Genomic DNA, 26,117 nt, shown 5'->3' on the forward strand with positions numbered 1-26,117 from the left:
TTTCTGTCCAAGAAATGCCGCATCTCACTGGCGGCCGGCAGCTGGAAGAGCCAGGGGAGGGCTCTCCCCAGAGCCTTGGGCAGAGTATGGTCATGTCCATGGGTGGAAACTCATGGCATGGCCTCCAAGGCTGTGGGACCTACATCTCTGCTGTTCTCCGTCACAGGGCACACCTGGATGGTTCTTTGAGGGCAGTATTGGGCAGCTGACACAGTGAGTACCTACGGAACAAAGGACTGCTTCCAGGTTCACTGTTCTAATGCCACATCCCCTGCCGCTCCTAGCACAGCTGGTAAGTGTCTCAGCAGCTCTGAGTACTGAATTCCTTCTGGCACTGGCTATGACCTTGACGAGGTCTCTTTCCATAGGACTGACCTATCAGGACAAGGGCTAGTCCCACGGAGGCCCGCAGCAGGAAGCGCTGCAGAGCTGTGTAACAACACGGGGCAGAGGGGGAGACTGCATCCCATACACACTGCCATTTCTCCTTCTTTCCTTTTTTATTTTTTATTTATTGCCAGAGGTGCATGCGTTCATTAGAAAAAGAAAGAGAGGAAGAAGGAAGAGGATGGAACACCCTCTAATGGGACGTGGTTGTGCCACAATCTCTTCTGCACTTCTCCTTGTTGGGATTTGGGATATGCATGCACATGTGTCTGCTGAAGTTTTCAAGCCTCTGTAGTCAGGATTCCAACAATGATTGGCCACATGGGACCTGGCTCCCTTAACAACAAGGCTATGAGGCTAGCCCAAGCACTGTTTCCTTAAACTTAAAAATTATCCCATTTGCTTTATCTGCTGGGATAGAGGAAATATCTTATATAGCCCTCTACTAATTTTGAGTTCAATACTGTTCAAATATTTTCAAACCACTAGGAAAAGTAAGGTAAAAACCTCAGCCTCACCCTCGTGGGCTCCCTCAGGGGAAGTGGAGGCATAGAGGGCCTTTCACAAAGGAGCCCAGGTCAGCGGCCAGCAGGAAGGACTTCCAGCTAGAATCCAGACACCACCACCAAGCAGCTGGAGTCAGAAACTCTGCATGACTGCCCTGACTCCCCATCCCAAACCTCCAGAACCATAAGAAAGACCTTGGGACACTCACTCTGTGGGAGGCAGCCCTGTGGAGTACATACCGGCCAATGGGAGAGCAGCAGGTCAGAGACAGACCTTGTCTTCCTTACTTCCACTGATGTTCCTGCCACGCCAAGTCTGCCGCCTCTAACAGCCTGTGCTTTCCCACAGTCACCCCTTCCCACTGCCCGGTAAGAGCGAGGTGCACGAGCAGCTCCACACAGCTCCACGTACCGGGGTCTCAGAGCTGGTTATTTAACGGGCATCGTCAGGGGGCAGTGTGGTACCTGAACTGCTTCTCAGCCTCGGTTCTCCTGATACTCAGGGCTGCTTAATCCTTGCCGGTCGGGGCTACCCCATCATTCCTGGGTGTTACACCAACAACACTGGTCTCATCCACCCCCCAGACAGCACCCCTGGTTCCTGCCCCTGAGACGACAGCAGAACTCCCGACACCTGTCCAGGCTGTGATAAACAAAGATGTGCCCACGCATGGCCAATCATCCCCTGAGGGAAAAATGGCCCCCAGATAGGAACCACAGACCTTACGGATAAGAGCTAGCCTCTGGAATCAGACCCCAAAGGCTCACATCTCATGACTCTCCAGCAGCTCAGCCGTGAGGAAGGTGCGGTGCCACCTGAGCCAGTGTTGCTGCCCTTGGGAAGCCTGAGTGGCACGTGCAGCTCCCAGAGCCATGCAGGAACTATGTGATCTCTGTTAGGAAAGCTCTCAGGATGGGGTCTGGCACGGAGTCTGGACCATGCGGCTGTTTGCACTCTGTGTCCCAGGTGGAACATGGAGATGCTGATGACCCTGAGTGATGCTCAAGCCACTCATGCAATGAACACATGACCTTACCAACAGGAGATGCAAGGGGTGGCCTAGGCCCTCAGCAGGCCCTGCCTCCTACGGCATCTTTGTCTGCCTGTGCACTTGGGCCGCTTACAGTCTAAATGTGACTTACGATGTGAATTTAAGAGCACGCAGCATCAATCTGCCTCAAAAAAGGCTGAAGGCTAGAAATGGCAGCCTCACTTTCAGAAGGGTGAGGACTAGAGTCCAGCCATGCATGCAGCATGAGACCCAGCCCAGGAAAAGCTCTGGACATCGAAGTCTCCACTGAGCTTCCACCATGGATAATTCTCTGTGACGATAGTCATGTGTCACTGCCAGGAGACAGCGCTGCCCATGCCTCCACAGGGGGAGGACGCAGGAGCACCATGCCTGGTGGGTTCCCTGGGCCCCTCCCATGGCCAATGCTTACCTGCATCCTTTCCACGTAGCAACCTCTAATCATGAGTACGACAGCTTCCGTGAGTCTAAGCAAATTGTCCAATCTCGGGTGCTCTGGAGGCCCTAAACTTGCCCTCAGTGCTGGCAGGGAAGAAGGCCTTGTGTGAAAGGCACAGCGGCTCACTCCTGCATCACCTGACACGTGTTTCTGACATAACTGTCTTCAAGTGGGACTCATTCTATTCTAAAGGGCATTGAAAGCTGCCCGCCTCCCTAAGCACTGGGAACCTACTCTAAGATTTCTCAATGGCCAATGCTCCTTGCCCATGAGGGGCCAGAGAACAGATGTTTTGTTAATATGGCACCAAAATACATTTCAAATCTCACTCCCACTGAAGGGGGCAGGGTAGCAAGGGTGTTGAGCCCAATTTCAACCCTCAGTGGGGACCATGGATGAAAGTGTCCCTTTTCTTTTTTTCTTTTTTAAAGTTTATCTCTTTCTCCCATGAATGGAGAAAATGAGAGAGACAGAGAGCACTCCCAACAGCGTCTTGATGAGGTGTTCTATGCCCCGCTCAAACCCGTCCCAGATAACAGGCACTCTTGTACCCAGTGTACTCAGAGGGGAGCACAGAGGAGAAGGGATTAGAGGATGGCCATCCCCCAGGGGTGGATGATTTCTCACTTTCCCTCTCTGTCTCTGTCTCTCTCTGGTGAGCACATATACCCTATAGCAAAAAAACCCACCTGATCCAATCAGAATATGCTAGAATTAAAAAATAAAGAATGATAACTGCTGGCAAGGCTGAGGTGAAGAAAGAACTCTTGCACTGTTGGTGGGAATGTAAATTAGTAAACCCAGTGTGGAGAACAATATGGACAGTCCTCAAAGACCTACAAATAGAACTATCATGAGATCCAGCAATTCCACTCCTGGGTGCCTACCCAAAGGATAGGAATGCACTTGGTCAGAAAAACACTTGCACATCCATGTTTATTGTGGCATTATTCACAGTTGCTAAGACATATAACCCACCCAAATGTCGATGAGCAGGAGAATGGATTGAAAATGTGTGGCACGTATACACTACAGAATACTACTCAGTGAGACCCTGGCATTTGACGGAAAGTGGACAGATGTGGAAGATTCAATGCTAAGTGAAACAAGCCAGGCTGTGAAAGGCACAGCGTGTCCCCACAGTACATACCGAATGTGTACACTTTGTGCCATAAATGGAGAGACTGGGAGGTATAAAAGCGTGGAGGGCAACTGTGGGAACTAGAGACAGTGTGGGAGGAGGGTGGGAAATGACGGAGGGCGAGAAGAAGGAAATCAAGAGGAAAAAGAAAAGCAAAATATTTAAAGGACACAAAATTAGAAAATTGTCTGTTGATGATGTGTATGGTAATAACTTTGAGTGGACTAATACACAGTGTTTTCATGCTGGGAAAATTCATTTTTTATGCTGTAATGATATACAGTGATTGAATATTAAAAAATTAAACTAGTAAAATAAAAGACAAACTGAGGGATGAGCTGATGGCATAATGGTTGTTACTGGACTCCCATGTAGTCGACCATGATTCAAGTCCTGGACCTGGTGGCTTAAAACTCATGCTGGGTGCTTATGTGTGTGTGCTCAAAATCTCAAGAGGAGAATGCAAGAGAATGAATTGTGGCATGGCCATTCGCCCAGAGGCTGATTTCTTGCTTTCCATCTCTCTGTCTTCCAGGTGAGTGCACGCATTCTATAGCAAAGATCTGGAAACAAAAAAATGCAATTCGCGTGGAAACGTAAGCTAAGGAAATGCTGAACTAGCCCATGCTCCTAGCCATTCTCCAGTTTGTTCCCTGTGCACAGTGTGAAGTGAAGCAGGCACTGGGACCCTGTGGCCATCTCAGGCGGTCAGGTAAGACAGGAGCCCAGGATGAAAGGGTGGGCTGGCGGAGGGAAGTAGCAGCTCGAATAAGGGGCTTGACCCAACCCTCCAAGTGCTGGAGTGGGAGAGGGAAGATGAAAAGATGAAGCTCTTCTCCAGTTCTCTTGGCCTCTATGACAGCATTGTTTAGAGGAGACTAACTTGTGTTCATGCAGCCCAGCCCTTTCCCTTTGCAGAAGAATCTGAGGCCCCAAGAGGATAACAGCAGTGCTCACATGACTATGATGATAGAACCCACTAGAAGCCTCACCTTTGGGCTCAGCCAGGGCTCTTCTACTAAGGCACAGCAACATGGTTCTGTCCCTGTCACATCCACTCCCAGCTTGACCCATGCTCCTCCCTCGGCCAGTGGGCAACTCTCCCTCCCCACTTCTCTTCTCCCCACATGGCTTCTCCTCTGCCTACCTTTGGGTCCCATTTCTCTTACCACAGCTCTTGACAGCCCACCAATGCTGAGACAGCCCTCTTCGGGGATACATTCACCCTCTCCTGGATGGCCACAAAGGTTTGGCTGCAGCAACAAGCTCTAAGTTAATAGTCCAAATAGCCATTTCTGCAGCCTAGACCTGCCCAGTCAACAAGCCATCTAATCAGGACGTCAGATGGACACGGGGAGGAACCTCACAGGGCAGCAACACTGGAGAAAACCCACTCGTCAGACCAAAGGCTCCCAAGGAAAGGACACCACGCAGACCTGGGCATTTTGTAAGCCGAGAGCCTCAGTGGGTACAAAAGGAAGAAAGGCAGGTGGGAGTCCCAGGAGATAGGGAAAGCCATTCCCGGGATGAGATGTGATGTTGACAGAAGAGCGAGGTTCACGGAAGAAGTCGGGCAGTTGGAGGACGTGACTGAGGAAGAAGGCAAGGGCTGAAGCCAGGACAGAGTAGAGACAGCGCACGGGATTCTGGGATAGAGGAGACCACCGTGCACTCAGGAAACAAGCTCGTCTACACAAATAGCACCAGAGCCCTGCTCAGCAGCCTGGCTGCCCACAGGACTGGTCAATGAAAATGGGCACCCAGTGGCTTCAGCCATGGGGCACCACTTCCACAGCTACTTCAGAACACCGTCCTTAGGACCAGCAGTTAGCGTAATGGCTATGTTGCTGGACTCCCACGTAGTCGACCATGGTTCGTGTCCTGGACCCAGTGGCTTAAAACTCATGCCGGGCCTGTGTGCATGAGTGCCCAAGATACCAAGAGGAGAACGAGGAGAAGGGATTGTGGTGTGGCCATCCCCCTGGGGGGTGATTTCTCGCTTTCTGTCTCTATGTCTCTCTCTGTCTGTCTGGTGAGCGCACGTGCACTATAGCAAAAACCTCTCAAAAAAAAAAAAAAAAGACAGAACACTGTCCTCTGAGCCTGGCTCTTCTCACTTCTTCTTAGACGAGATAAATACAACGTGATGATCTGCTGTACAAGACGACAGTTAATAATGATGAATACTTCAAAACTGCTCAAAAAGTAGACTTCACACATTCTCACCAAACAAAGGAAGGTAAGTAGTGGCGTGCTGTATGTGTTAAGCAGCTTGACTTAGTCCTTCGACAGCATACACACATGGCTCGAAACGTCACACTGGACCGCATTTCTGCAATTATCTTTTTTCCATTACAAATGAATGAATTTTAAAAACGTATACTTCTTTTTTAAAAAAGACTATGGTCTCAGTTGCAGATGCCCGCTCTCCGTGTTAGGGCCTAGTTTGCAGAACTAATACGTCACGTGAGGCGTGTAAAGGCAATACCCCAAGTATCCTAACACCTACCTGGTCCCAGGGAGAAACGGTGCCTCCGAAGCACATGAACAGGTATCCCATGGCGACGAGGCACATCCATATCACCAGAGAGAAGAGTCGGAGCAGCTTCTTAAACACAGACTCGATGCAGACGAGGATGAATATTGCGAAGAAAATTGCCAGGGCAGTCGGAACAGTGATTAAAAATGCCACATGGTCTTCCACTTCCTGAGGAAAGAAGAAAATAGTGAACAATATGGAAACACCACAGTCCCAATGATTTATGGAGCTAAACTGTTATCAATGTTAATCCATGTCGAAATATATTGGGTTTTGAAAATTGTTTGAAAAGTAGAACAGCATGAACTTTTAAAAATTTAAGTTTCATCTTAATACCCATATATTTCCAAGAGAGTCCACTATTGGATGTCAGCTATGCCATCAAATTTATGTTTTCTCTAATAAATGGAATAAATTTTACTGATCCATGAATGCAACAGAAGCAGAGGCAAGAACATACTCTTGCCAACAGAAAATAAGACAACTCACACCCTGCCTGAATCAGAGGACCCTACCTACCCTGGCATCGACAATTAAGTCTTCAAATGGATTTGAAATCTTTTGTTAAAAAAAAAAAGTGATCTCAGTTTCCAAAGTGAGGAGCTTTTATTTGAGTGCATGGCAATTAACATTCTAAGGGGATCATAGGTTAATAGGAAAAGGTCCAGAAAAGCTAAATATAATAGGTGAGGATGCGCGAAGTGCTGAGAAGTGCCGCCATATTTGCTGTTTGACTTCCTCCACCTCCCTTGGGCTCCAATAGCAAAAAGAAATGGGCATTTATTATTAACCTCTTACTAATACCTTTTTAAGACTCATTTTGCACACTAATGCTCATTGCCTATTTATCTCTTTCTAACCACACACACACAGAAAAAAGGCACACTGTTTCAATCCATCCCAACTCCAGCACCATGCAATAGACATCATGGCTCCTTGGCTTACACAAGCATGGATTGTCCTTAGCATCTACAGAACATCATACTTGACCTGGCTGTGGAGCACACTGACTGTGGATGGCATACAGGTTAAGGTCTGTAATCCTCACCCAAATGTGTGTAGCTACTGAAACACTCATGGGAGTTTTAATCAAAAACCCTACACAGCTGGGACCATGGAAACTTCCACTGAAGCTGCAAAATATACACAGTAATGGTACAGTCTGGGACTCACAGGTAGGGCCTTTTTCGAATGCTAGAGCCTAGGGACCCCTCACTTTTATTGGTGTATATGGGGTTTACCACATCACACAGCAGCTCTAACCTTTACTACAGATGGCTCCATCCAAGCAACACGCAGCTGATAGAACGAACTGGGACTCAGGCCCTCCCTCAACTGACTCCACTTCCTTTGCTCTGTCACAATTACATGTGTGTTAAATGATACCTGGGAAAAGGCAGCATAACCACAAAGGAGAAGCCCTAAAAACTTCACTTTCATGTGCTAAGTACTCTGCCATATGTTAACCTCTTTCATCCTGCAACAGTCCCATGAGGGTGGACATTGGTGTTAGCACCACCATCCTGGGGAGGAAAGTGAGGTACTGAGAAGGATCACCATGGGATATCAAGCTGGTAAGGGAGACAGACAGGAGTCCAGCCTTGGGCTCTGCCCTCTGGCCATGCAGCAGATGAGTTAGTGACCAAGAGAATATGTTTCCAGTACTAGCAGAAAACAACAGGATCAAATGAGTTGTTCTTATTCTCTTCCTCCATTGCTATTTATATCCACGATTAAGTGCCCAAGTTATTTCTCTTACCCTCAGACACACTTTACAGTCATTACAAGAGGGTATTAGATGTCCACCAGCTGCAAGCTCTCCTGGGACTCTCATGGGACGAGACAGCATGTCCTTTGAGAATATCAAATTCCAGACAGCCATGGCTGCTCACATGGAGCCAAGGAAATGGATTTTATTTCTTTTTTATTTATTACTATCATTATTATTATTTTTGTAGTTTGCTATAGAACATATGTACTCACCAGAGAGAGGGAGAAGGATAGGGAGGAAGGAAGGGAGGGAGAGAGAGAGGGAGAGTGAGAGGGAGAGGGAGTGGGAGAGGGAGAGGGAAAGTGAGGAATCACTCCCAGGGCCAGGTGACAATTCCTTCTCCTCTATTTTCTTGTCAGATTTTGGGGACACACACACACACACACACACACACGCACACACGGGGTTTCTCAAGCTGCTGGGTTTGGGACTCAAACTGCACAGGCACCTTAATCTACATCATCTGCTGGCCCACAACCAAGTTCATTTTAAACCTTCCAAAATGAACTTGACTGAGCTGTGGACAGAAAACTAACCATAAAAGATCCAGGAATACTGCTTTTTTAGTATGGCTTTTCACTTATTTCATTAAAACAGTAAAAGTGAAATAATTATTGACTTTCCTGGCTCTTAATTCTCCTGAAAAATGAGAAACTAGTGCAAAAATATGCATGACTGCAGAGCGAAAATTAGTAACTTAAGAAACAGGAAGCTGGGAAGGAGTCCTTCCAGAAAGCAGAGGACAAACCAATGGCCTATGGGACATTTCCTGCTCTTTTCTCTTAAAAGAGCTATCTATCATTCAACAAAGACCCACTACCTTATCTAGCTGGGTACTGTTTATAAGGGGACCTCAAAAAGTTAGTAGAAAAGTAAAATTAGAGTGTGAGTTTACTTTGGTACACAAAAAATTAAAAAGGTTGCAATCCATGCATAGTTTCATTCATAATACTCACTTTCCATAGACTTCTTGGAGATCCCTTCATACAAGACATGATATGTTTTGGTTATAAATATGGGACCCTCTCTCTCTCTGAGTTATACTACCCATGCGTCAGTATAACTTTCTTGGTCACAATGTCTGGGTCCCACAAACCCCCCTAGGAGCCCACAAAATGTTTTAACTTCTTTTAGGGGCTGGACAGTGGTATGGCTTTAAAGTACAGTGTGATGTTCTGTTGGGGCATATCCACAGAAAAGAGTTTCTGCTTCATGTCCAGGGACCTCCGTGAGTATGCCAGGTACACGTGTACCCATGATGCAGACTGGTGGAGCTGGGAGTGGGTAAAGGTGTCAGGACCCTATTGGGGATGCTCGTGCTCTCTCTTTCTCTTTCATGGAATAAATAAATAAAAACTTTAAAAAAGGTATTTTAATTTAGGGGACCAGTAGTTGGTGCAGAGGTTAAGGCAGCTGGATCCCACATGACGGACTGAACAGTTAGTGGCTTGAGAAACATGCCAGATGGGGCCAGCAGGTTGCATAGTGGTTAAGGGTGCTAGGCTCCCACGTGGCTAACTGCAGTTTGAGTCCTGGACCTGGCAGTTTGCTTTCTCATTTTCCTTCTCTCACTCTGTCCCTCTCTGGTCAAATTAAAATAAATAAATAAAGTCAAATAAAATAATTCTTAAAAAAAATGAAGATGATTTGTTAGATTGTACCTCTTAGCTAAGACTGAAACTCCTGTCTCAAAGATAAATCATTTGATTGTGCCCCCTCAGCTAGAAATTAATCTGATCTGGGACCAGCAGTTAGCATAATGGCTATGTTGCTGAATTCTCATGTAGTCTACCACAGTTCGAGTCTCAGACCCCGTGGCTTAAACTCACTCTGGGCGCGTTTGTGTGCATGCCCAAGCTCCCTAGATGAGAATGGAGGAGAAAGGATTGTCATGGCCATCCCCCCTGGGGGGTGATTTCTCGCTTTCGGTCTCTCTTTCTTTCTCTGTCTCTCTGATGAGCTCATGATCCCTATAGCAAAAGCCTCTCTCAAAAAAATAAAAATTAATCTGATCTATGCTTTTCTATAGGTGGCTCTCAACCACATAGCATCCCCCTTCCCTAAAAAACATCTGTAAGTGAGGTGACGATTCGAAGATATTCTCACAACACATAATAGAGTCTCTTTTCCTCTCTCATCAACAATTTGCCTCTGTGCTTTCTGTTTTGTTGAGTGGCAAGGGGTCAACCTGCTTTGGGTCCTGGATAAAAAGGGTAAAGCCCCTCGTTAGACAACAACTTCTTATTCTTTCTCTCTCTGTTTCTCTGTCTGGCCAGCAGAAGTTCTCTACAGTAAACTAAAAAAAAGAAAGAAAGAAAGAAAAAAAATTTCTATTTCTTCTAAAATGAGAACCAAAAAAAGCACAAGTTTTCAAGCTTTAGGGTCAAAGATTGCATATGCTTTTGATAATGTGGTTACAAACTATAATTCTGGATATATTTTTAAAGAGGATGGGAGGGGGGCCTGTGAAGGCCCCACAGTTGCATTGGGATCTGAGGCAGCTGATGGTGTAGCCTCGCTCACCAGCCAGGCATGTTCCCAGGTCCATTCTGTGTACTAGGAAATGATCCCCAGCCTCACATGGCCTAAGACCTTTAACTGCTGTTCAGGAAGCTTAAAACCCGGCCTTCTGTAAAACATGGACCTGCCCACCCCCAAAAACAAACAAACAAACAAAACAGGGCTCTTCAAGAAAGAGAGCAGCCATCAATTTATTCTGTGTTGCCTTCTGAACTCCAACTCTGAAGGAGTTTTAACATAGATCTCTTCACAAAACAGAGCCTTTTATAAGTGTGTCAAGAACGAAACAGAAGAGTATTCATTAAAGGTCGCAGAAGCCGAGGGAGTCATTCTCTCTCGGCCTTGCGTCGCATCGCAAGCTTTTCTCGAGGCCAAGTACGTGGACTCCAAGACTGCCTCAGACCTGGGTCCACAGTCCTCCCTCCCATAGAAAATCTCATGTTTTCTTCTGAGTGACTTTTCAAACTTCCAAGTATGAAACACAGTAGCTTAAAATAAGCAGGCTAAAACATTAAAAATACCATGAGTCTATTAAATATTTGTATGTATCCCAATCTCTCCTCCTTTTGTGGGGGAAAACAAACAAACAAACAAACAGAAAAACTGCTAGATAATGCAGACTAAAGCCAATGTACTAAAATGCCTTTCTAAAATGCTTTTAAGAAGGTAAAAAATAAATTCAATCATACAATGCATAGTAAGTAAAATACACTGTAATGCTTTTTGCAAAGGGGAATTGTAGACGGTGTCATCTACTGTAATGATAACGGGTCTCTCTCTCTCTTCAAACATTCATCTTTTCATTTCAATGCATTTTCTGATCATTTGGGGTTCTAATTGCTAGGCCAATTAAATACCCACCACTTTTATTTATTATGTGACAACGTCTTTTTCCTTAGAGGCTTTACCATGGAACAACAGGTTACCTGTATTTTCATTCTTTTGTGTACATGTTTCAGTTTCTGATAAACGGTGCTATTTCTCATTTCGATGGTAAAGGATAGGCCAATGTAAAATAATGCTTCTCTATTTAAAAAGAAAACTGATGCAGTGCTTCGAAGTAGGCAGACTGAAGGTAGAAACCTCTTCTCGTCACTTCCCACTGTGTGACTTGTGGTAAAAAACTGAGTATCCCCAAGCCAGTTTCTTCCCATGTGTGGTGACACAGATGTTACATGGCTGTGAGTGTCTAGAATGCCACAGGACTACCACACCCAACAGCATTAATTACTGAGAAAAACAAAATCAGCTTCTAGCTCTGATATACCTTTGGCTACAGGGGTATGTGTAGAGAGACATATATTCACAATATGTATGTGCACATGTGCATATATATATATATATACACACACACACACACACACACAAAATACAAAAATTTTTTTCTTATCCACATATACAATTATACTTTATTTTACCATGAGGTATAAATAGGCAATTATATTAATTTTAAGCACCTATACACCTAATAAAATAACCATCAAGGGCATAGGACAAAAATATATACAATCAGATGGAAAGTTAGCTCATCTATCAAGAGTGGAAGATGTCAACAATTCAGCCAGTTATCAATAGGCCCAGCAAATAAAACAAAAAATGAAAACAATCAAATAAAAGACATAAAATAATAATATAAATAAATGAAATATTTTAACATCATAATTAACAAGCTTGGTCTAATTGAAAAATACAGAATTCTGCCTCTGGTCATTAGAGAGAACAATGCTTTTTTTAAGTATGCATGGAATATTTATAAAATCATGTTTCAGGCATCTTGTAAAAAATTTCAAGACACATATCATAGAGACTCATGTTCTTTGATCACAGTATAGTTAAATTAGAAGTTTATAACAAAATAGGGACCAGCAAATGGAGTAATGGTTATGTCACTGGACTCCCATGCAGTCAGTTCAAGTCCTGGACTTAGTGGCTTAAAATTCATGCCAGGCGGGAACCAGCAGTTAGCGTAATGGCTATGTCGCTGGGCTCCCATGTAGTTGACTGCAGTTCACGTCCTGGACCCTGTAGCTTACAACACGTGCCAGGCGCGTGTGCGTGCGTGCCCAAGATCCCGAGAGGAGAATGGAGGAGAAGGGATTGCGGCGTGACCATCCCCTCTGGGAGATGATTTCTCGCTTTCTGTCTCTATGTCTCTCTGTGTCTGTCTGGCGAGCACACATGCCCTATAGCAAAAACCTCTCCAAAAAAAAAAAAAAATTCATGCCAGGCGAGCGTGTATGCATGCCCAAAATCCTGAGAGGGGAAGGGATTGTGGTAGGGCCATCCCGGCTGGGAGGTTATTTCTTGCTTTCTATCTCTCTGTCTCTGTCTCTCTCTTGTGAGCACACATGTCCTATAGCAAAACTCTCAAAAAAGTTTATAACAAGATCATTAATTAAAAATTACCAAATAATCAAAAGACAAAAAGCACAAACCTACATAACTTATTGATAAAAAAAATCATTAGATAAATTTTTACAGAATAATGAAAAAAGTACATGGCAAAGTCTATGGTGGGCAATAACAGCGGTGTTTGGAGGGAATCTGACAATTTCAAAAGTTGAGCTGAATTATTCTAGTGCCAGTTTGTTTTTTGCTAAGAGTTACATTTTGCAGAATCCCCTCTCTTGTAAGGTTCTTGGTTGGAGTTGAAGGAAGTGCTCAACCAAAGTCTTTATAGTCAGATAGATTATGGGCAGTCAGAGGTCCTAGACTGTCTTCTGCCTGTCCCCACTCTCCTCTGCTCTTCTTCCCAACTTTTAGTCCTGCCAAACAGTGCCCAGCCGACACTTGATGCAGAAGCACAGAGGGAGTAGCTCCAGATTCCCATGAACCCTCCGCTCAATGCCACCATAGAGGCCACCTTCTACAGTGACTAGCCATGTTTGTCTACACAGAATTCCCTGAAAGTGCCAACTTGTCCATCCAAATCAGTGCTTTTTGAAGACTTCTTAGTAGCTCTGCAGATAACTATTCTCCTTTTGATAAACAGCTACTAGCTTATGACCAGACCTTAGAAGGGAATGAATGTTGACTATGAGCCACAGAGTCACCATGCAATCTGAGATGCCCATCCCCATCCTAGGAGCACTGTATGATCCACACAACCCATTATTGTGAACCAAATGGATAAAAGTGCCTCAGAGTTAAAGCTCAAGTAAGTGTGGCACCAATAAATCCATTCATTGGAAAAATGACCAAGGAAAAGAAAATCCAAGAAATGTATTTCTCATACAAACTCCTATTACATATAGCTGGGAAAAGAGAGAGAGAGAGAGAGTGCTATGGTCTGACTGTGTCCATAAAGTTCATGTTTTGTAAACGTAATTCCAATGCGACAGTGTTGAGATGTCTTAAGAGTGGATTAAATCATGAAGACTCCACACTTGGGAAATGACATCATTATCACAGAAGTGGGTTTTTTATTGTGAGGGCTGGTTGTTAGAAAAGCAAGTCTGGCCCTATCTAGCTCTCTCCGGCTCACTCTCTTTATGTTTTTGTTTTTATAGGCTTTTATTGCCATAGGGCACATGTGCTCATCTAAGAGAGACGGAGAATGAAAGTGAGAAATCACTGCTCGGGGGGAGGGCACACAGCAATCCCTTCTCAGTTCTCAAGCCATCAGGTCTGGGCTCAATCATGGTCGACCATGCGGGCCGACCAGCACCTTAACCGCCACGCCACCTGCTGTCCCTCCTGCTCACCTCGTGCAATTCATGTCTTCCACCATGTTATGATGATACAGAAAGAAGGCCTTTGCCAGATGTGGGTCCCTTGACTTTGGCCTCCACAGCCTCCAGAACTATAAGAAATAAACGTCCGTTCTTCATTAATTACCCAATCTCAAGTATTCTGCTCCAGCACCACAAAGTGGACTAAGACAAAGACAGAGTGACATGAGATGAGAAGACACAGAAACACAGCAAACTGAAGCATGTCCTAAAAAGAACTGTGGCTATGGTGACTGACAGCATGAGATGACCACAATCAGAGAGAAAAAGTTGACTATCTTTTGAGAGATCGGTATTTCTGAAAGTGTACCTGACCTATGGCTGTTCTAGACTTTAAGGGCACTCTGGGTTCTCTACCACTGAGGGCAAGGAAAAGGCTGAGGAAGCTTCTTGGTTACCACCAGGAGGAAATATACCCAGAACTCAATTCAGAGATGGTCAAGAAGACGGTAAACAAGAAAAACCTCCCACAAGGAAGAGCCAAAGGCCACAGAAAATGACATTATCAGAGGACTATTTCCATGACAGGAGTCTGGATCTGATTAAGAAGCAATCCTCAGCTTCAGGGCCAGGACCTCTCAAACTGCCTACCAGCCAAATTTGGAATCACTATGAACCAGAAACCAATGTGTGTCATTCTCCCCTTGGGATCACAAGAGGGTCCATTGTGGTTATCTGTTTTTATGAGGTGATTGGGTAAACAGTTAATAGCATGCCTCTTTAGTCCACTGGCCTCCAAATCAAGAGAAACCATACTCAGACTTGATGTAGAAGTGACTTTGAACAAATGCGGTCCCTTCACTCAGGGAGCCTAGATTCTGAGCTTATTTATTGCCATAAAGAGATGGACTTTTGGACTGCATTTCCCGAGAAAGGAGTCTGTATATTTTCTTAGGACAGGATGAACTAACTATTTGTGTCCAGATAAGCAGACTATTTTACATTCACTTCTCTGATATGGTTATAATTCCCTTTGCTGTATCCATGCCCTCGTCTGTTACTAGCCATGTGACTGTCTTTGGCCAATGAGATGACAGTAGCTGCATGACCCAAGCAAAGACCTTACAGTTGTTGCATAGTGGGGTTTATCATCTTCCTCGCTATTATTTAGAATACTCTGAACTCTGCTTAAAGAAGCTCATCCCAGTCTGTTAAATGAGAGGAGACACCAAACCCAGTAACCTGTGACCCAACAGCTAACAGTCTACCAACTAGCCACACGTGTAAATGAGGCCATTGTGGGTGACCCAACTACTAACTAACTGCCAGCTGCCCACACAAATGTGAGCTAGACCAGCAGATATAACTGGGCAGACTAGATCAAAAGAACCAAGGGCTGACCCACACAATGTGAGCTAAATAAATGAGTAGCTGTTACAATCTGTTAAATTGTGTGGTAGTTTGTTACACAGGACAAGCTAACTGATATACCTCCTTCCAGGTATATAGAAATCTGGCATGGCTACGTAAGGTGCAATGTATCATGGAATGTGTTCTCCACAAATAGAGTCACACTAAATCCTACCCTATGAGTGGATGACCCCCCCACACATCAAATGAGACTATTTCCCCTCCGACTTAACATTGGTGGGTCTTTGTGGTGCCTTAACCAATAGAGTATGGTGGAATTAGTTTTCTCTGACTTTGGAGACAGCCATAAAAATACCATGCCTTTTAACGTTCCACCTTGTTCTTTTAGGATGATCATCCTTGGGACCCAGCACCTACGCTACAAGGAAACCAAGTAACCATGTAGAGAAGTTCCACAAAGGTGTTCCAATCAACAGACCCAGCTGAATCTCAGCAGCCACTAGAAGGTCAGTGAGTAAGCCTTAAAGCAACTCTAGTACCTGGCTCTCAAGTCACCCAGCTGGTAAGTGGCACAGGGATGCCAAACCTGCCCAAGCTGCAGATCCAAGAGGAAATAAATTTTGTTTTCAGTCATTAAGTTTTGCAGGGGAGATTTTGTGGAAGAAAAGATAACTAGAACAATTACTCTGGTCACTAAAAAGTGAATGAAAGACTCACTTCTTATGGAAGAAGTATCTAATTGCCAGCAATAAGATACTGAAGCATTCTTTGCTTCCTAGGTGTGGTGAATGAAAAAGGAAGAAAGTGCTGGGATGTACCTCCCTTCATCCCGAATCCCTGAGAGACTACCGTGAGAATCCCTCCCTGCCTGCAAGCACAATGAAGCTTGAGCAAAATACACACATTTTTGAGTTAGGCCACTAAGATTTTGAAGTTGTTTCCATAGCATGACTTGTTCTGACTGAAATGATAGTAGAAAATAAAACCAAATAAATACTAATGGAGATGATAAGCAAAGAAGTTTAAAGTTTCAGATGAGATTAATTAAGGAAAATTAGAAGGCGTGTGGGCCTAGTCAGTGGTACACTGCCGCAGGACATCAGAGTCAGATGGGAGGCTCAGGTCCAGCTCCTAGGCTGACTTGAACACGCACAATACGCCTGTCATCCTGGCTGACCAAGCCGGAGCTAGGGACAAGCCAGGGAAGAGGATTGCATGACGGCAACATCCGGTTAGTACCTATTTGTCTCTCTCTCTCCCTCTCTTTCATGGAAATAAGTAAATAAACTTAAAGAAAAACTAAGACACGTAAATATGATAAGCAAAAGCTAAAGATAGAGTATGTGTAAAACATCAAAATGAGAACGGAATTTTCTAATGAATATCATTAAATCTGAGAGTTTGGATGAAATGCAAAAATTCCTAGAAAAATATCTTATTAAAACTGATCAAAAATAAAATTAGAAATACTAAGTAATCCTATTATGACCAAAGATACTGAAATGAGAGTTTTAAATTCTCCCTGCACAGGCAGCAACAAGCCCATGTGGCTTCCTACGCAAACTCCATCAATTCTTTCCAATGTACTGAGAACTTTTTTAAACATCAAAAAGGAAGCCATCCTCCCTGATTTATTTTGTATGATTATCAAAGCTTAATTTTTAAGAAGTAAAGTGTTCCAAACTCACTTCTCCAGAGAACATATGAGGGATCAGGGTGCTCCAATCATAAATCCTGTCATTATCATATTAGAGTTCCTAGCAGCGTAATAACATAAAAAATGGAAATTAAAGGTCTTGGTTCTGAACAAGAGTAAATAAACTTATTATGTGTCCATGATGAGGACACCTGGAAGAATCCATGCTCATAATGAATAGAACGCAACAGCAAGTTGCCTGGGTACGCGATCAATATCCAAGACTGAGGCAGATTACTTTATACCAGGAACAAAATAATAGAAATCATCATTTGAAAAATGCCATTTACAGTAAGCAACTGCCTGTAAGACATGTCAGGTTGAGAAACAAGAACGATATATAAAAAGTTTCAAAATGTCACTGAAGCACAAAGACAAATGGAGAGATGACCAAGGTAGGGACAGGCAATTTAATAAAATAAAATATCAATTCCTAGTAATGAACTAATAAGTTCAATATGACACTAAAAAAATCCAATAGGATTTTCATGTGGAGATCGACATAAGTTGATTGTAAAGTTTATCTGAAAGAGCAAAAGGTCGAAAATAACCAAGACACTTCAAAGGAAACTGAAGACGTTACTTGCCCTGTCTGATATACTTATTACAAAGCTGCAGTAATTACACCGTGTGTTTGTGTGTGCGATTGCAAAGTTACACTAAATAAAACAAAACACCAACTTAACCAATGCTGCTCAACAGCTCATATGATCACTCATAAGTGGAATTTTGATATAGACAAAGGTGAGGAAAGGATAACTGAAATGGATTGGTCAACTTGATTCTTCACAAGGAAAAAAATATGTAATCGACCTCAATCTCTACCTCTCACTCCGTATCATTTCTGTGTGTGTGTGTGTGTGTGTGTGTGTATGAGGGTTCAAAAATTTCATGTGAAATATGCATTATGAAAAAACTATGCATGGATTTCAAAATTTTTAACGCCATAATAAGTTCATAGTTGGGGGACCAGCAGTTGGCATAATGGCTATGTCGCTGGACTCCCATGTAGTCAACTGTGGTTCGCGTCCCAGACCCAGTGGCTTAAAACTCACGATGGGCGCATGTGCGTGCGTGCCCAAGATCCCGAGAGGAGAATGGAGGAGAAGGGATTGCGGCGTGGCCATCCCCCTTGGGGGGTGTTTTCTCGCTTTCTGTCTCTCTGTCTCTCTCTGTCTGTCTGGCGAGTGCACGCGCCCTGTAGTGAAAATCTCTCCAAAAAAAAAAAAAAGTTCATAGTTCAATTCCACTTTCCCATGAACTTTATTAAGTTCCCTTACATGTGCACATGTGTGTGTATATATATGTGTGTGTATGTGTATATGCATATTGTGTATATCCATGTATACTTGTATATATGTAAATATAATAAAGATAATTAAAATAAAGTCAAGAGAACAATAAAAAACAATTTCAACATTGAGTTGATATCTGCAGAAAGCCAGGGGAATTAAACTCATATAACATATAGATTGAAATATGTTACTAAATATTCTACTAAATATTCTACTAAATACTAAATATGTTACTAAATATGTTACTAAATAGCTCCCACTCGACTGAGGGTGCTTATTTCAGTATAAATAAATAAATGAGCCAGCTATAGATCAATGAGGAGTGTGTTTAAGAATCAACGACAAATCAAATTAATCAGATGAGGGATTACATTCTATGCTTCTGAAGTCCAACTCCAATGAGCATGGATATCGTGTGCGCAGTCAGCAGAGGTGCATGGCAGGAGAGGACTAGACGCAGGTTCACCTCGGGTCTGAGCCATGTTAACATCCTTCACTCTTGGCCTCATTTGTACTCACCTGCTCTCTTTACTGAATTTTAACATCGATAGTTTTTATTGGTACTAGTAATAAACAAAGTCCATTTCCTTTAGAATAGCCACAGATCACCAATCGCTTGGAATCTTAACTATTTTGGCCTTTGTTCTTTATATAGCTTTGTGAAAAATCCTACAGGACACTATAGCACACGTGCACGTGCACACACAGACACACACGCAGATCAGCTGGGGAGTCAGCACATGGAGATAAAATCAGCCCTGGGGAGTGGCGGCTTGTCCGCGCTGCATGTCCCCATATCGTTCTGTCTGGGGGAGTGAGACACGGGTGGGAATGGGAGACTTTCCAGTTCAGGACTTGCAGCCAGCTCGGGTTGCAGGGCTGCTGGCCTGCCTCCTCCTCTGCTGGACCCTCTGTGGGAAGGTGAGTGGAAACCTGACTCACTCACAGGATTCTCTCAGATAATAACAACCCAACTGTCTTGAGAAATCTTCCTCAGAATTTCAGTGCTCTAACAAGGAACTATCGACTTTATGACTATATATTTTAAGTGTAATAAATTATTCATTCAATTTGTTTTAATTGCTTTCACAATGGAAAATTCCCTTTTCAACCATCCAGTTTTTCAAAAGTGATTTGGTTCGATTCTGACATACACTGTGCCCTCAGCATCCCTCAGAGCCGTGACCAGGTCTGTAGACTCACTCTATCTTTGGCCCAGTGGGTCTAGAACTCAGGGCAGTCAGAAAGTGAGTTGGCAAAGCTGCCCACAGTGCTTTTGGGGAGCTGAGCATCTTACTGTGTCCACAACTCACTCGCCTTAGTCCCACTCCTGGCAACAGGAGCGTAAGCCAAAGGAGAGGGGGAACAGAAAGCACTTTCTGTGCCACTGCCCCAAACAGGTGGACTCATAAAGCCTTCCTCCAAGCCTCTTCTCATTCCTTTCCTGTGATTTTTTATTGTATCCTCAGACAAAGAGGGCATTGAAGAATTAGCACAGGCTTAATTTTGCCAAATGGATCAACATAGAAGCTGCCTCAATAGTCCTTTTCTCTCCCCCAGAACGCACCTGCTGCGTGCGGAGGTGCCAGGTAGATGTCTATTTCCCATTTGGTATCAAGGAACTACAGGATGTATATCACCTTATTACTCTCGGCGATTTCACATACAATGACCCAAAGCTAGCGAAACTGAGAAGTATGAAGGTCAGTACGAGAGCCGATTTGGCAAGAATTTTAGAGCTGGAGAATATTAAACTTATGTCAAACCACGACTTTTACTTAGACCATCAAGGCTTCGCTCTCCTTTTTTTTTTTTAATAACTCAAAGTTACATGCACACACTTTATGCATTCCCTGCTCCTTTATACCCGGAATTAAAAATCTTAATACAGCGCTCAGCTGATGGTCAGCCTGAAATACTTCCAGAAAAGACCGTGACCAAGAGAACACTCTTGGGTACAAATACACCGACTACAGAGACTTCCACTCAGTCGGGGTATAATACAGGCCTGGCCCGTGCAAAATGCTTGTGGGACCTATCTTACTAACTCCCAACAGAGTCCCAAGATGCTGGCTCTGATATTCATTCCATAGGAGAAGTGACTGAGGAAAGGACAGACATATTAACATGTGAGGAGCACACGCAAAGGGACAAACTTGAAGCCCAGGCCCAGGTCCATCAACGACATGTAGGTGCTTTTTACCAGCAAGCGACAGGATGGAAATGCAGTCGCTACGGAAAAAGTAACTACCATAAAGTGTGCATGCCTGAATTAAGCCTCTGCGGTGGGGCAGCACTGTATTAAATATGGGAACAGACCAGCAGCTGATGTAATGGCTATGTCACTGGACTCCCGTGTAGTTGACTGCAGTTCAAGTCCCAGACCTGGTGGCTTAAACTCACACCAGGCACACCTGAGTGAGTACCCAACATCCCAAGAGGAGAATAGAGGAGAAGGGATTGTGGCGTGGCCATCTCCCCTGGGGGGTGATTTCTCACTTTCTGTCTCTCTATCTCTCTCTGTCTGTCGGGAGAGCTCACGCACCCTATAGCAAAAACCTCTAAAAAAAAAAAAAGAAAGAAAGGAAGAAAGGAAGAAAGGAAGGAAGGAAGGAAGGAAGGAAGGAAGAAAGAAAGAAAGAAAGAAAGAAAGAAAGAAAGAAAGAAAGAAAGAAAGAAAGAAAGAGAAAAAAAAAACAAAGAAAAAGAAAAAGAAATAAATAAGAGGATGCTAAGTTGCTTCCTGCTAGAACTAACATTAGGCGAGGAGACAAAGTGGACCCACAAACTATTCTTAACCTCGGATGGCAGGCATGTAGAGGGTAAACGATTTTGTGCCGTTCATGAGCTTTGCATGCATCAGAGACAGCAATCAATAGAACAAGGATATTTAGCAAAGGCTGGGCTGTCGAGGCTCACAAGGAGGTTGCACTTGGAAATGGAATACAGACGGGGCAGGTGCTTCGTGATGAGGAAAGCCACTCAGCAGAAGACTCGGGGGCCAGAGAGGGTCTCAGCCCCTGGGTCCGGAATGGCAGATCACCCTTGAGGTAAACATGAGTGTAAGGGTGACAGCATCAGTGTGACTGACATGAGCTGCTCCAGGGTGATTCAAAACATCATCCCGCTGAAATATGCACTCACTATTCTGCTGCTGTGACAACAGTGCTCGCGCTCACACAGCACTCTGTTAACAAAGTGGTGTGCCGTTTCACTAATCACGTCCACACGTTGGATCACTCATTGTTAGTGACGGGAGTGACCAGACTAGATGTCTGGGCACACTCCACTGGTACAGTGACTTTAAAGTATCAGTAAGCATTTCATGTTGGGCAAATTCTCTATACAAGCTAAATGATGTACAGCAACTGAATGTATAAAAAATAATTATTATAATAAAAAATTATATATATATCAGTAAGCATCCCAGCTCCAAAGGAATAGCTATTACATGCCACAGTGTCAAGGCCAGGACTTCTCAGACAACCAAAGCAAAGCCACAAGTGGATGCTCTGCTTGACAAGGAAGCTACTCAGAATACTTAGCATAATGAAAATAAATGATGCCGTCGCTTCATTGAATTAGTTTGGAGGAAGCACATCTATTTGAATTCCTTTTAACACTGGAAGAGAAAAAACTGGAAAGGTAACTCCATTACATACAATGAAGATCGGGAGTGTTATAGCAAGAGGACATTCCAACAAGAAAACTGCTATGTGTGAGGGCCAGGGCTGGGAATTCCAGACCTGCAAAGTTCTCCACAAAGTCACCCAGGAACAGTCAAATGCCCTGTGACCTAGCCCCAGTTCTGCAGCTGCAAGACTTTGAAGAAAATAATACTGGGGGTTGGGGGGGAGAGGGCTGTCTCAGCTTCTTTCTCTGTAAAATTGATGTCTGTCCAGCTCTCATGTCACAGAACCAGTGAAAATGCAACCACAGAAGACCAAGACCCTGTGATGGCTACCAATTCCTGGGGGCTTGTGCTAAATGATGTACAGCAACTGAATGTATAAAAAATAATTATTATAATAAAAAATTATATATATATCAGTAAGCATCCCAGCTCCAAAGGAATAGCTATTACATGCCACAGTGTCAAGGCCAGGACTTCTCAGACAACCAAAGCAAAGCCACAAGTGGATGCTCTGCTTGACAAGGAAGCTACTCAGAATACTTAGCATAATGAAAATAAATGATGCCGTCGCTTCATTGAATTAGTTTGGAGGAAGCACATCTATTTGAATTCCTTTTAACACTGGAAGAGAAAAAACTGGAAAGGTAACTCCATTACATACAATGAAGATCGGGAGTGTTATAGCAAGAGGACATTCCAACAAGAAAACTGCTATGTGTGAGGGCCAGGGCTGGGAATTCCAGACCTGCAAAGTTCTCCACAAAGTCACCCAGGAACAGTCAAATGCCCTGTGACCTAGCCCCAGTTCTGCAGCTGCAAGACTTTGAAGAAAATAATACTGGGGGTTGGGGGGGAGAGGGCTGTCTCAGCTTCTTTCTCTGTAAAATTGATGTCTGTCCAGCTCTCATGTCACAGAACCAGTGAAAATGCAACCACAGAAGACCAAGACCCTGTGATGGCTACCAATTCCTGGGGGCTTGTGCCACGCCCGGCACCCTTCTAAGGGTTTTCATGTTCTGATTCAGACCACCACATTTATGAGGCAGGTACCATTAAGTTTTACAAACTGGGAAACTGGGACATAAACATGATAATCAATTTGCTCAAGGTCACAAAAGTAGAAAGGGACCAAGCCCAAGATCCCAGGGAAACACTTTCTCTCAACCACTACACATACTGTCATTTTAAATGCAGAAAGGCAAGGTGCCTCGTATGTATTTAATCACGTATTTTAACATCCAAAGGGTGCTTCCAAATCCTCCCTTGCTAATCCTGTAAATTGCAACCATCTTTTCTACAGAAAATTCATTTTTTTGGCTTTTGTTTATACCACAGGTAAATTACCACTAAAATGACTTAGTGGAGTACTGGTTGCCAATTACAAACAGCTGCTAATTAAGAACTTTGCACATGTATAGAAAAGTACACACACACACACACACACACACACACACACACATGAATACCTTTAGCTGCCATTACAAAAAAGATTAAATCATGCTCAACCTCCCTGCCATCCCCAAAATTGCGGAACTAAAGGAAGAATGCACAGAGTCCCTGATCCTTAGAGGGCCGTTGGGCGTATCTGTCTTTCCAGTCTTCAACACTAAAGAAGACAGTGTTCTTCTACCCATGGGAGTTCCGAATGATTGGAATAATGAAGACCATTTCCCTCCACCTATTAGTTTTGAAAGAAAAAGTTTATTTCTCAAGGTATAGATAAAACACTCTGATATGTCTTCCTTTAGAAAGATAATACCTGACACTAGAAAACTGATTTGCAATGAAAAGTACTTACGGGTACTATTTTGTAAATGCAGCTCAGCAAATCACCATAAAAGAATGATCTTGGGTCACTTTCTCAGTCATACTTATTACCTATTTATATTTGATACAATGCAGATGTGTATTTCAGTATCAGGCTAAACAAAAGACAAATCCATTATATTGCAGTATTTGACTACTTAAAATTTATGGTAATAAATTTTTCCCATTCAAATTGAAATGTTGACAATTCCTAATCATAAATTTTAGCCGAAACAAATCTGGCTGGAGCCAGCTGGTATTTGACAAAAATTTATGTCAACCATTCCTAACAATGACAGGCAAATTTTGAGAAATCTGGTTGATTTTGGACATAATAAATTAGAGGATTTGACTCTGGAAAAGGTTTCATTCATTCAGTAATGAGAACCAGTTCTGAAAAACAAAGCAACATGATAAGATTTACAACTAGGGCTTTAAGTCTGGATTCATTTGGTCTAAATTTTTGATGTGAAGTGTCAAATTTATTTGCTCAAAGACTCAGCCCTATTACCAGGCTTAGCAATTGGTAAACACTCAAAAAAGTGATGTTGAAAAAATTATAAATCTTACTTTCCATGAAAACTTTCCATGATAAGCAACAGATAATATTTTCAAATTATAAACACAATACTGAAATTCAAGGCATGCCAATATATGTCTATTTGCTTAGCTTCATGTATTCAGATAAGTCTTAACAAGTGTGGGATTATGCCTATTTGATAGTTTCATTTACGGAGAAAATAATCAAGTAAGGAGAACTGTGCGGTTTCAATCCAGGATTTGCTTCTACAGTATAACAAAAATATTTTGAAGATTGCTTTAATGTCATGGTCAATAACATAGAATCATAGATAGATTCTACATTGAAATAAAGTGAAATCATTTTGTGAACAATGTCAATTAGGGAAATACTAAATCAAAACAATGCTTGTGTGTTTTTTCTTTTCTTTTTAACATATATTTCAAAATACTTCACACCAGGCAATTACATGGGGCAATCCAATTACCTGGATTATGCTAAAATCATTTCATAGTCCAAATGTTCTAGGAGACTAAGGATGTGCATTAAGAAAATTGCCAGACTTTTTCTACTCCAAGAACTGATGAAAGTCTAATGGAAATCCAAATCAGGCAGATCCAGAGGAAGGAAGGAATCTGTCCAAGATTTCAGGCAGCAAAAATAGATCCGCTTAGCTCCCAAACTGCATGAGATCTCAGCTGTTCTGGGAAAGGGCTCCTGGGTGGAAACCTGGGCAGGACCCCAAGGCCACCATTTCCACCTCCTGGGGTAGACCTCCCCTCAGAAGCCACACTCCACTCAGCCTGGGAAATGAATTCTTGCCAGACCTCATGCATATGGCCCTACGTTAGCACTGTTCCAGCTTCAAAGGTTCCAATCCCAATCATCTTTGACTAACTGGAGAGAGAAAAATTTTTTTGAAAGTTGAGATGTTGGTAATGATGTTACTAAAATGAAAATAAAAATGAGCTGTCGGAAACTCACAATTGTCCTGGTCCTTCCTAAAGACCAGTATCAAAAAACAGTGACCATTTCTCCTAGGCATCTGCCACTTCTGACTTGTCTGAACGTTTCTACCCTCCTTAATCTGGACCGTTTCCGCCCAGCTCATCACTGCAAAGGATTTACATAGATGGCAAGAGACCACCGCCAGGGATAGCAGAGGTCAGGATCTGCACCACTGTCCCTGGGCCTGTCCCTGGGCCTAGCCCTGGCAACTGCCATGTCACCGGAAATGCCGAGTGGGCACTTACAACAATTTGGCGACATGCAAAGAAAGTGTGGACATGGTTTGTAAACAAACACAAAGAGGCCTGGATAATTTTAAAGGGCGACCACTCTGGCATCTGCACCAAGTGAAATAGAACATGAAGGAATGGTCTAAAGAACACAAAGGCAAACAACACCGGATTCAAAGGTGCTGCAGGCCAACCGGGTTGGGGCTCTGACTAACCCATTCAAGAACATCTGTGTCTGTGAGGTTTCAGACATTAGAGTGCTTTACTGTAGAAAGCTTGGAGTGGGCTTCGGAGAGGCATGAACTTCACACTTCCTTTAAATACGTTGACGGTGCTATAAATAGGCCATCACCTGCTCCTCCCTCCCATGTATTAGAGAACAAGCCAGAACAGCTTGAATTACAGATTCAAAGGACTCACACACAGAAGCGCCCTGGCAGAACAGATTCCAGAGGAAAACTCTGACGTGTGAGCTTCCTCTGCTGCAAGTGGAGGAAACCCAAAGATGCCTTTAGAGATCCGGCTTGCCACTGAGCCAAAGTCTCTCTCCAC

At 43.5% G+C, this 26,117-nt stretch overlaps 1 protein-coding gene across 1 annotated transcript in view; it reads right to left on the minus strand.

The window, feature by feature from the left end:
- Window positions 1-6,862, minus strand: part of ADCY2 (adenylate cyclase 2) — a 393,152-nt gene extending 386,290 nt beyond the window's left edge. Inside the window, exons 1-2 of the mRNA XM_014585843.1 lie at window positions 6,848-6,862; window positions 6,014-6,211 (exon numbers count right to left, since the gene is read on the minus strand). Coding sequence (XP_014441329.1) covers window positions 6,014-6,211; window positions 6,848-6,862 — 213 coding nt within the window. The remainder of the gene's footprint in view (window positions 1-6,013; window positions 6,212-6,847) is intronic.
- Window positions 6,863-26,117: the final 19,255 nt, after the last annotated feature.

This window comes from Tupaia chinensis, unplaced genomic scaffold (assembly GCF_000334495.1).
Source record: "Tupaia chinensis unplaced genomic scaffold, TupChi_1.0 Scaffold000096_1, whole genome shotgun sequence".
Taxonomy (NCBI): domain Eukaryota; kingdom Metazoa; phylum Chordata; class Mammalia; order Scandentia; family Tupaiidae; genus Tupaia; species Tupaia belangeri.